At 39.6% G+C, this 12,200-nt stretch overlaps 2 protein-coding genes across 2 annotated transcripts in view; both read right to left on the reverse strand.

Annotated features, from left to right (window-relative positions):
* Positions 1-1,361: 1,361 nt before the first annotated feature.
* Positions 1,362-2,318, reverse strand: LOC147007435 (alpha-tectorin-like). The gene is made up of 3 exons (XM_085867158.1): positions 2,152-2,318; positions 1,808-2,007; positions 1,362-1,656 (listed from the first exon to the last, which is right to left on the reverse strand). Exons 1-3 carry the CDS (start codon positions 2,249-2,251, stop codon positions 1,498-1,500), a joined length of 459 nt encoding a protein of 152 aa, XP_085723284.1. The 5' UTR covers positions 2,252-2,318; the 3' UTR covers positions 1,362-1,497.
* A 412-nt stretch (positions 2,319-2,730) lies between these two features.
* LOC147007436 (IgGFc-binding protein-like) overlaps positions 2,731-12,200 on the reverse strand; it is a 51,503-nt gene continuing 42,033 nt past the window's right edge. The window contains exons 52-62 of the mRNA XM_085867159.1: positions 10,699-10,860; positions 9,039-9,127; positions 8,729-8,866; positions 8,317-8,612; positions 7,865-8,142; positions 7,520-7,719; positions 7,221-7,368; positions 4,989-5,150; positions 3,325-3,413; positions 3,016-3,151; positions 2,731-2,849 (exon numbers count right to left, since the gene is read on the reverse strand). Coding sequence (XP_085723285.1) covers positions 2,731-2,849; positions 3,016-3,151; positions 3,325-3,413; positions 4,989-5,150; positions 7,221-7,368; positions 7,520-7,719; positions 7,865-8,142; positions 8,317-8,612; positions 8,729-8,866; positions 9,039-9,127; positions 10,699-10,860 — 1,817 coding nt within the window. The remainder of the gene's footprint in view (positions 2,850-3,015; positions 3,152-3,324; positions 3,414-4,988; positions 5,151-7,220; positions 7,369-7,519; positions 7,720-7,864; positions 8,143-8,316; positions 8,613-8,728; positions 8,867-9,038; positions 9,128-10,698; positions 10,861-12,200) is intronic.

The following is a 12,200-nucleotide window of genomic DNA, read 5'->3' on the forward strand; positions in this document are numbered from 1 at the left end:
TCAGGATTTCCATTGTTGAGAGTTTTGTGGAAAAGATTGATGCGTGATAAGGAGAAACATAGGTAATGCATGAATGAAAGCATGGCAAAACTAATGGAAAGGGCAGAAATTACAATGTCTGATGGACAAATGGATTGTCTCTGAAAGAAAGAACAGACTCAGAAATGAGGAAGAGATTAAAATATCAATGCTGATGAAGAAGAGCTTCAGAATGGATGATGCAACTGGTTGTGGTCATGTGCAATGAATGTGAGAAGATGAGATTACAAAGAAAAGGAGTAATGATCGTGATTAAAGGAAGAAAAATCTGACAGAACATCCAAAAAAGCACATGGATTGAAAAAGTCGAGAAAAGATACAGAATGTTTGGGTCTCCAGGAAGCTGACACTCATGGACAGAGCCAAATGGAGGAATGCCAACATTTGAAACAACCACCTGAAAAATGGGGTAAATAGTCATGAACCCATTGTTGTTGACTCTCACGGAGGACCTTATGCACACATGATGTGTAAAACATGACATGAAAAAAAAACTTTGGCTACATGAAGAAGAAAGGCAATAAAAAAATGGGAATAAGCAAATGGCAAAATATAAGTTACACACAACCACGTAGAACAACAAACAGCACAGCAATGTTGCACCTCTTTACTTCTATTATATTATTCTCACTTTTGTGATGTGATCTTACACCTCACCCCTTTGTTTGTGTTAAGCTAGTGTTAAGTCGGGCAGTGGAATTTGATGTGCTTTACAGTTGATCTGCATTCCCTCTATTCCTCCACAATTGGGACAAAAGAAGCTTGAAGGATCTGTGTAAATATTTTTAAGTGCGAGGCAAGATTTTTACCACAACTGTCAATCGAAGCGACGCTAACTCATTTTGCTGCAATCTTTTTCCAAAGAAAGCGAGCAAAATGTCAGGAATAGTCACAAGAGGGTTTTGTTTCACAAACACACAAACATATTCAAATGATGAAAAGCATGATGCAAGCAAGCAGTGTGGATCACATATGAGTTCTGGGTGAAAACGCCGCAGTCCCTTGAGAATTGTGATTGAAACAAAAAGGACGAAAAATATCTTCCATCATTTGCAACAGACCAAAGCAACCTGACAATGATATGTGAAAATAGTGAGAAGCTGCAGAACCCATTTGTTTGAACATCAACAATGAAAACGTCACCATGAAGGAAATACGTATAATAAAGACAAACCTTAGAGTTGATTACTGACAACCAGTTCATGAATTCGAGCAAGATATTCCATTCAATGAAGAAACTTTCAATTCAATCGTTGAAAGAGAGAAGAAAATCCAAGTCCATGAGGAATGTTTTACATTTCCAACAATTGCCATCATGATTGAGTTTTACTTTCACATATATTATACAAACAAATTAAATTATTTGCAAGAGGAGAGGATTGTTTCTGCTCAGGGAGAGGATGGAAGAAAAAGTGAAAAGAAATGTTTCCTCTCAAAGCAGATGCCACTTCCCTTTGCTTAAATCTTACCTATTGGAACACAGCCCAAGATTCCATCTTCTTTCACTTTGCAGTGATTGACGTTCAAGTCACACGTGAAAGATACACAGCTGATATTTCCACCGGTTTGGCAGGTGCACTGTTGACTGCAACCCTCAGTAATGAAGGACTCATTGAACTGTGGAGAAATCCTCAGTGTCATCCTTGCCGATACAATTTCATGACAATCCAAAGTTGCAAACAACATGATCGCAAAAACAAAACATTCACGATTCATTGTTGTGTGACTCTCCAGTGGAGGGTTTTTATTCATTTGTCCCGATACTCACATTGTAATAACTGTTGTCCTGCATACATCCACATTCCACTTCCGTGATACAATGATCCACATCCCAAACAAGGCCAGCATCACATTCACAACCCTCAACGCAAGTGTTCTGTTGTAATTCTTTCATTTCAGAGTTGGAACAAGTTGCAACAGTGTCGGGAACGCACATTGTGTAAGAGCTATTTGATGGGCATTGTAGAGCTGAGAGATAAGAAAAGGAAATCTGGTCATAAAAACGTCTGTCATTAGAATTATAATAATAAATCAATAACACACACATGCTATATTTGCTGTTGTTATTTGTGAAAACAAAATGACAATCCCAAAAAGTTAATGCCATCTTACGACAAAGATCTGGTTTCCTCCATGTTTGCATTTGCACTCCATCAGCTGAGCAGGTGACAAAGTATGACTCCAAAGCTTCACACAGCGCTTCCTTCACCATATCACGGACAACATATTCAAACACGCAGTCCTCCAAGAAAACGCGTGGGTCGAACTTGCTATGGCAAGCAGCAAAGGGCCATCCTTCAGGAGCAACATCCCACAAGATTCGTTCCTTCTTGCTGTCTCCTTCAACGTTGCGTTCAGCTCAAGGATTGTGCCATCATCATCAACATCTCTGTGAGTTCGGTCAAAAACAAAATTCGCAATTGATTGCAGATGTGTTCATTTGAGGTTTTTGTGATCTTCATGAAATAATATCAATCAAAGTGCAACACACGACAAATGGCAAACAAGATGTCGTGAGGTATTTATTTAATGAAAGTAAAAAGGCAATGGAGACCAACATACTCATTGTTTTCATCACCAATCTTCCAGCTGTTCCCAAAATGTGCCGCATTGTCCGTCAACGTGCCATTCTTCATTCTGAAGTCGTTACTGGTCTGGCTGTCCATGTTTCCACAGAGGCCGCAGACCTTCTCAGAAGAAGGTGTTTGGTAGACGCACTCGCACATTATGATGACCGTCGTACAACACCTCGAGGCCAAAGTCAGTAATCAGGTAACGGTAGCGACCCCAATGGAGCACATGGAATGAGTCTGATCCATTGGAGAATTTGTATGGCATGTTTTTAAGGACCCCATCCAGCTGCAAGAAATTCAATCCAGTTAGTTTTCGGGCAAACCAACAATGTACAAATCAGAAAAAGAACAAATGCAATAAAGGTAAAACTGATTATGTTGATGTGATTGTGAACAAAAATACCTTGAACGCTTGCTTCCGAAAAACTGTACTTCCTTTCCATACACTTGCGTGAGCACTTCCGGGTGTAGGAAACCTTGGTCTTCCCATTGCGATGCTCATTCTTTACCAACACCCGCCAATTCGTTTCATTGCAAAGCTGAACAAAGATACATATTTTTATAATTGTTAGTCTGTGATGTGGTTTTCACCAATTATTCATCAACTTCTCAAGCATTTACAAAAATATATTGCTGTTTTTTCATGAAAATCTTTGTCATTTTACATCATAAATATCTGCACTCTTCTTTGAACAAGCTCACTTCACCTTACCTGTAGCATTACATATGTGGAGGTTCCTTGGAAATTAAATTTCTTTCCATCAAAGCTGGTGTAGTGAGGATCTCCCCATCCCGTGCATTCTACGTTCAAAAGGGAATCAATTATTGGAAATTAATCAACCAGTTGACTTGCATTATCTGCCTTCTCTTGTAACAAACCGAATTAGCAATCTTTGCACTGCAATACAAACTCTGTGATGTAAAAACCATCGAAGTTTAATTTTGTAATAGATGATCATCAATGAGAAGAACAGAATGGAAAAAACTGCCAAGAACCGTTCAAAGAAAAACAGTTGAAAGCTTTCACCTGCTTGGAAAGATCTGTGGCTTGAAATGTTATCAAATCAAAAAATGCAAAATTTTGTGCCCGTTTGTCTGTCTGCCTGACTGGGATACATTCGGTCGTTACTTTTCACACACAAACGTTCTTGGTGGGAGGACGAATGGTTCCACGACGGCAGTTGCAGCGTCTAAATGTTCCCTTCAAGAGTGTTTTTTTCTGTGGAGGGCTAAATCCGAACGAAGCCAGACGGAGTGCTCTTCATGGAGTATTTTCAAGGCCGCTTCCAATCACAAAAGGAATAACAACAATGACATTCGCATCATATCGATGCTATTACAATACAATATTAAAAGGAATAATATCCCCGTTTCCCAAGGGGTGTTTAGCCATTGGACAAATGCTGTGATGACGTGTATAAATAGATTTTCATGGCATTTTGTGTGACACCCCTCCTGGAGGCCAAAAAAAACATGAAACCACAACCACATCTGATAAGCTTTCGAAAAAGTCGAAACTGTTGTTTCACATGAAACTGAAAAGGAGGAAACCTGATGAACTTGAGGCATTATGTGCTTCTCATTGCACCTCCCCCCACCCCAAGCCTGGTGCTGGCTTAGTGGTTCGGGTGGTGGCTTGGGATTCTAGGGTTCTGAGTTTAAGCTCCGTTGGCTGCTGAATTAACACCAGGGGGTTGACTCAGCCTGCCATCCTTCGAGTTCGGCAAAATGAGTACCAGTGTACTGGTCCTGGTGTATGCCCCAGTAAGAATAGGTGTACCATATCCCTGAGTGTCGTAAAAGGCGACCAGGGTTGGCGTCAGGAAGGGCATCTGGCCATGAAGTATTTCCTCAAGAAAAAGCCAAAAGAAAAAGCCAAAAAAAAAAAATGTGTGTAAAAACAGTCATTATTTTATTGCACACACCCCCCCCCCACCCCCCTCCGCAGACGAATTGAACAAATCCTCGATCTCATGTAATCCACATATACATATATATGTCCCAGAGAGGATAATACAATGACCGGTTCTGCCACTCCCTTCAGGAGGCGGTGCACGAGTTGCACGAAGAGAAAACAAAATTATATCTCGTAAATTTCCTTGCTGTTGTTGCTCGGATTCTTTCTATTATCAATTCCAAAGCCAGAATACTGTTCAGAACACATAATTAATTAAGATACGCTAATGTTACAAAAGCAAATTAAATTGCTCTCTCGCTCTGTTATCACTAAAAATGTCAATATGTGAACATTAATCCAGTCATCATCAAATCAGATTTATAAAAGTGGATCATGATCATTCAATGTTTCGGCTTTAAGATGCCAGTTTGAACCGACAAAAAATCTCAACAGAACAAGACAAATGCAGGTTCCTTTACCTCTCGTAATGACCGTTGGAGTGGTCATGGAGGACATGGGGATTGTTGTTGAGAGTGTCGGAGTTGGGATTGTTGAGGGTGTCGGAGTTGGGATTGTTGTTGGGAGTGTCGGAGTTGGGATTGTTGAGAGTTTCGTGGAAAGGATAGGTGATGTTGTTGTCACTAAATGTTCAACAAGAAGAAACAAATGTGAGTCCAGTGAAACTCCACCAAATGAAAACAAATTTCCTGAACGAATTGACACCATGTACACCATGAAGAACATTATTTTGGATTCAGTAAATGCAATCGTTCTGTTAATGCTCTGAAACACTGATTATATTTTATATCAAGAGCACTGTTTTTGGTTAAATCATATTTTGATGATCAATTTCCAAATCTGTGCAATATTAAAAGTGAAGTTTAGAACTTCATGAAATATTTTTGCTCACAAAATTCCTTGTGATATTGCAAAGAAAGTACAGAAGATTCCCTGTTATTGCCAGTTCACTCATGATTACAGCTCATGAGGAACTGCACGAATAATTGCAGAAGGTGAAACGTGAAATTTGTAAAATGAATTATTATGCCTCCTCGCTGAAAGCCGGAGGCGTTATGTTTTCCAGGTTGTCCATCCGGCTATCCGTCTGTAAATTAGTCATGAAATGGAGATAACATCAGACGAGAATAAATGGTGAAAATTATGTGGGAGGATGAAGCACACAAAAATTCCATTCTCTGCAAAGGTTTGAGTTAATAAAGGCTGCATCACACTGCTCTGTCAGGATTTCCATTGTTGAGAGTTTTGTGGAAAAGATTGATGCGTGGAGGAGAAACATGGGCAATGCAGATGAAAGATGGCAAAACTAATGGAAAGGGCAGAAATTACAATAATACGATGGACAAATGGATTGTCTCTGAAAGAAAGAACAGCTCAGAAATGATGAAGAGATTAAATATCAATGCTGATGAAGAAGAGCTTCAGAATGGATGATGCAACTGTTGTGGTCATGTGCAATGAATGTGAGAAGATGAGATTACAAAGAAAGGAGTAATGATCGTGATTAAAGGAAGAAAATCGACAGAACATCCAAAAAACACATGGATTGAAAAAGTCGAGAAAGATACAGAATGTTTGGGTCTCCAGGAAGCTGACACCATGGACAGAGCCAAATGGAGGAATGCCAACATTTGAACAACCACCTGAAAAATGGGGTAAATAGTCATGAACCCATTGTTGTTGACTCTCACGGAGGACCTTAGGCACACATGATGTGTAAAATATGACATGAAAAAAAAACTTTCACATGAAGAAGAAAGGCAATAAAAAAAATGGAGTAAGCAAATGGCAAAATATAAGTTACACACAACCACGTGAACAACAAACAGCACAGCAATGTTGCACCTCTTTACTTTTTATATTATTCTCACTTTTGTGATGTGATCTTACACCTCACCCCTTTGTTTGTGTTAAGTAGTGTTAAGTCGGGCAGTGGAATTTGATGTGCTTTACAGTTGATCTGCATTCCCTCTATTCCTCCACAATTGGGACAAAGAAGCTTAAAGGATCTGGTAAATATTTTTAAGTGCAGGCAAATTTTACCACAACTTCAATCGAAGCGACGCAGCTAACCTCACTTGCTGCAATCTTTTTCCAAAGAAAGCGAGCAAAATGTCAGGAATAGTCACAAGAGGGTTTTGTTTCACAAACACACAAACATATTCAAATGATGAAAAGCATGATGCAAGCAAGCAGTGTGGATCACATATGAGTTCTGGTGAAAACGCAGTCCCTTGAGAATTGTGATTGAAACAAAAAGACGAAAATATCTTCCATCATTTGCAACAGACCAAAGCAACACAATGATATGTGAAAATAGTGAGAAGCTGCAGACATTTGTTTGAACATCAACAATGAAAACGTCACCATGAAGGAAATACGTATAATAAAGACAAACCTTAGAGTTGATTACTGACAACCAGTTCATGAATTCGAGCAAGATATTCCATTCAATGAAGAAACTTTCAATTCAATCGTTGAAAGAGAGAAGAAAATCCGAGTCCATGAGGAATGTTTTACATTTCCAACAATTGCCATCATGATTGAGTTTTACTTTCACATATATTATACAAACAAATTAAATTATTTGCAAGAGGAGAGGATTGTTTCTGCTCAGGGAGAGGATGGAAGAAAAAGTGAAAAGAAATGTTTCCTCTCAAAGCAGATGCCACTTCCCTTTGCTTAAATCTTACCTATTGGAACACAGCCCAAGATTCCATCTTCTTTCACTTTGCAGTGATTGACGTTCAAGTCACACGTGAAAGATACACAGCTGATATTTCCACCGGTTTGGCAGGTGCACTGTTGACTGCAACCCTCAGTAATGAAGGACTCATTGAACTGTGGAGAAATCCTCAGTGTCATCCTTGCCGATACAATTTCATGACAATCCAAAGTTGCAAACAACATGATCGCAAAAACAAAACATTCACGATTCATTGTTGTGTGACTCTCCAGTGGAGGGTTTTTATTCATTTGTCCCGATACTCACATTGTAATAACTGTTGTCCTGCATACATCCACATTCCACTTCCGTGATACAATGATCCACATCCCAAACAAGGCCAGCATCACATTCACAGCCCTCAACGCAAGTGCTCTGTTGTAATTCTTTCATTTCAGAGTTGGAACAAGTTGCAACAGTGTCGGGAACGCACATTGTGTAAGAGCTATTTGATGGGCATTGTAGAGCTGAGAGATAAGAAAAGGAAATCCTGGTCATAAAAACGTCTGTCATTAGAATTATAATAATTAATCAATAACACACACATGCTATATTTGCTGTTGTTATTTGTGAAAACAAAATGACAATCCCAAAAAGTTAATGCCATCTTACGACAAAGATCTGGTTTCCTCCATGTTTGCATTTGCACTCCATCAGCTGAGCAGGTGACAAAGTATGACTCCAAAGCTTCACACAGCGCTTCCTTCACCATATCACGGACAACATATTCAAACACGCAGTCCTCCAAGAAAACGCGTGGGTCGAACTTGCTATGGCAAGCAGCAAAAGGGCCATCCTTCAGGAGCAACATCCCACAAGATTCGTTCCTTCTTGCTGTCTCCTTCAACGTTGCGTTCAGCACAAGGATTGTGCCATCATCATCAACATCTCTGTGAGTTCGGTCAAAAACAAAATTCGCAATTGATTGCAGATGTGTTCATTTGAGGTTTTTGTGATCTTCATGAAATAATATCAATCAAAAGTGCAACACACGACAAATGGCAAACAAGATGTCGTGAGGTATTTATTTAATGAAAGTAAAAAGGCAATGGAGACCAACATACTCATTGTTTTCATCACCAATCTTCCAGCTGTTCCCAAAATGTGCCGCATTGTCCGTCAACGTGCCATTCTTCATTCTGAAGTCGTTACTGGTCTGGCTGTCCATGTTTCCACAGAGGCCGCAGACCTTCTCAGAGAAGGTGTTTGGTAGACGCACTCGCACATTATGATGACCGTCGTACAACACCTCGAGGCCAAAGTCAGTAATCAGGTAACGGTAGCGACCCCAATGGAGCACATGGAATGAGTCTGATCCATTGGAGAATTTGTATGGCATGTTTTTAAGAACCCCATCCAGCTGCAAGAAATTAAATCCAGTTAGTTTTCGGGCAAACCAACAATGTACAAATCAGAAAAAGAACAAATGCAATAAAGGTAAAACTGATTATGTTGATGTGATTGTGAACAAAATACCTTGAACCGCTTGCTTCCGAAAAACTGTACTTCCTTTCCATACACTTGCGTGAGCACTTCCCGGGTGTAGGAAACCTTGGTCTTCCCATTGCGATGCTCATTCTTTACCAACACCCGCCAATTCGTTTCATTGCAAAGCTGAACAAAGATACATATTTTTATAATTGTTAGTCTGTGATGTGGTTTTCACCAATTATTCATCAACTTCTCAAGCATTTACAAAAATATATTGCTGTTTTTCATGAAAATCTTTGTCATTTTACATCATAAATATCTGCACTCTTCTTTGAACAAGCTCACTTCACCTTACCTGTAGCATTACATATGTGGAGGTTCCTTGGAAATTAAATTTCTTTCCATCAAAGCTGGTGTAGTGAGGATCTCCCCATCCCGTGCATTCTACGTTCAAAAGGGAATCAATTATTGGAAATTAATCAACCAGTTGACTTGCATTATCTGCCTTCTCTTGTAACAAACCGAATTAGCAATCTTTGCACTGCAATACAAACTCTGTGATGTAAAAACCATCGAAGTTTAATTTTGTAATAGATGATCATCAATGAGAAGAACAGAATGGAAAAACTGCCAAGAACCGTTCAAAGAAAAACAGTTGAAAGCTTTCACCTGCTTGGAAAGATCTGTGGCTTGAAATGTTATCAAATCAAAAATGCAAAATTTTGTGCCCGTTTGTCTGTCTGCCTGACTGGGATACATTCGGTCGTTACTTTTCACACACAAACGTTCTTGGTGGGAGGACGAATGGTTCCACGACGGCAGTTGCAGCTGTCTAAATGTTCCCCTTCAAGAGTGTTTTTTCTGTGGAGGGCTAAATCCGAACGAAGCCAGACGGAGTGCTCTTCATGGAGTATTTTCAAGGCCGCTTCCAATCACAAAAGGAATAACAACAATGACATTCGCATCATATCGATGCTATTACAATACAATATTAAAAGGAATAATATCCCCGTTTCCCAAGGGGTGTTTAGCCATTGGACAAATGCTGTGATGACGTGTATAAATAGATTTTCATGGCATTTTGTGTGACACCCCTCCTGGAGGCCAAAAAAAACATGAAACCACAACCACATCTGATAAGCTTTCGAAAAAGTCGAAACTGTTGTTTCACATGAAACTGAAAAGGAGGAAACCTGATGAACTTGAGGCATTATGTGCTTCTCATTGCACCCCCCCACCCCAAGCCTGGTGCTGGCTTAGTGGTTCGGGTGGTGGCTTGGGATTCTAGGGTTCTGAGTTTAAGCTCCGTTGGCTGCTGAATTAACACCAGGGGGTTGACTCAGCCTGCCATCCTTCGAGTTCGGCAAAATGAGTACCAGTGTACTGGTCCTGGTGTATGCCCCAGTAAGAATAGGTGTACCATATCCCTGAGTGTCGTAAAAGGCGACCAGGGTTGGCGTCAGGAAGGGCATCTGGCCATGAAGTATTTCCTCAAGAAAAAGCCAAAAGAAAAAGCCAAAAAAAAAAAATGTGTGTAAAAACAGTCATTATTTTATTGCACACACCCCCCCCACCCCCCTCCGCAGACGAATTGAACAAATCCTCGATCTCATGTAATCCACATATACATATATATGTCCCAGAGAGGATAATACAATGACCGGTTCTGCCACTCCCTTCAGGAGGCGGTGCACGAGTTGCACGAAGAGAAAACAAAATTATATCTCGTAAATTTCCTTGCTGTTGTTGCTCGGATTCTTTCTATTATCAATTCCAAAGCCAGAATACTGTTCAGAACACATAATTAATTAAGATACGCTAATGTTACAAAAGCAAATTAAATTGCTCTCTCGCTCTGTTATCACTAAAAATGTCAATATGTGAACATTAATCCAGTCATCATCAAATCAGATTTATAAAAGTGGATCATGATCATTCAATGTTTCGGCTTTAAGATGCCAGTTTGAACCGACAAAAAAATCTCAACAGAACAAGACAAATGCAGGTTCCTTTACCTCTCGTAATGACCGTTGGAGTGGTCATGGAGGACATGGGGATTGTTGTTGAGAGTGTCGGAGTTGGGATTGTTGAGGGTGTCGGAGTTGGGATTGTTGTTGGGAGTGTCGGAGTTGGGATTGTTGAGAGTTTCGTGGAAAGGATAGGTGATGTTGTTGTCACTAAATGTTCAACAAGAAGAAACAAATGTGAGTCCAGTGAAACTCCACCAAATGAAAACAAATTTCCTGAACGAATTGACACCATGTACACCATGAAGAACATTATTTTGGATTCAGTAAATGCAATCGTTCTGTTAATGCTCTGAAACACTGATTATATTTTATATCAAGAGCACTGTTTTTGGTTAAATCATATTTTGATGATCAATTTCCAAATCTGCGCAATATTAAAAGTGAAGTTTAGAACTTCATGAAATATTTTTGCTCACAAAATTCCTTGTGATATTGCAAAGAAAGTACAGAAGATTCCCTGTTATTGCCAGTTCACTCATGATTACAGCTCATGAGGAACTGCACGAATAATTGCAGAAGGTGAAACGTGAAATTTGTAAAATGCATTTTTATGCCTCCTCGCTGAAAGCCGGAGGCGTTATGTTTTCAGGTTGTCCATCCGGCTATCCGTCTGTAAATTAGTCATGAAATGGAGATAACATCAGACGAGAATAAATGGTGAAAATTATGTGGGAGGATGAAGCACACAAAAATTCCATTCTCTGCAAAGGTTTGAGTTAATAAAGGCTGCATCACACTGCTCTGTCAGGATTTCCATTGTTGAGAGTTTTGTGGAAAAGATTGATGCGTGGAGGAGAAACATGGGCAATGCAGATGAAAGATGGCAAAACTAATGGAAAGGGCAGAAATTACAATAATACGATGGACAAATGGATTGTCTCTGAAAGAAAGAACAGCTCAGAAATGAGGAAGAGATTAAATATCAATGCTGATGAAGAAGAGCTTCAGAATGGATGATGCAACTGTTGTGGTCATGTGCAATGAATGTGAGAAGATGAGATTACAAAGAAAGGAGTAATGATCGTGATTAAAGGAAGAAAATCGACAGAACATCCAAAAACACATGGATTGAAAAAGTCGAGAAAGATACAGAATGTTTGGGTCTCCAGGAAGCTGACACCATGGACAGAGCCAAATGGAGGAATGCCAACATTTGAACAACCACCTGAAAAATGGGGTAAATAGTCATGAACCCATTGTTGTTGACTCTCACGGAGGACCTTATGCACACATGATGTGTAAAACATGACATGAAAAAAACTTTCACATGAAGAAGAAAGGCAATAAAAAAATGGAATAAGCAAATGGCAAAATATAAGTTACACACAACCACGTGAACAACAAACAGCACAGCAATGTTGCACCTCTTTACTTATTATATTATTCTCACTTTTGTGATGTGATCTTACACCTCACCCCTTTGTTTGTGTTAAGTAGTGTTAAGTCGGGCAGTGGAATTTGATGTGCTTTACAGTTGATCTGCATTC

This window comes from Eptatretus burgeri, unplaced genomic scaffold (assembly GCF_056783735.1).
Source record: "Eptatretus burgeri isolate ZD-2024b unplaced genomic scaffold, Ebu_testis_v1 Ebu_testis_scaffold_171, whole genome shotgun sequence".
In the NCBI taxonomy this organism is placed as follows: Eukaryota; Metazoa; Chordata; class Myxini; order Myxiniformes; family Myxinidae; genus Eptatretus; species Eptatretus burgeri.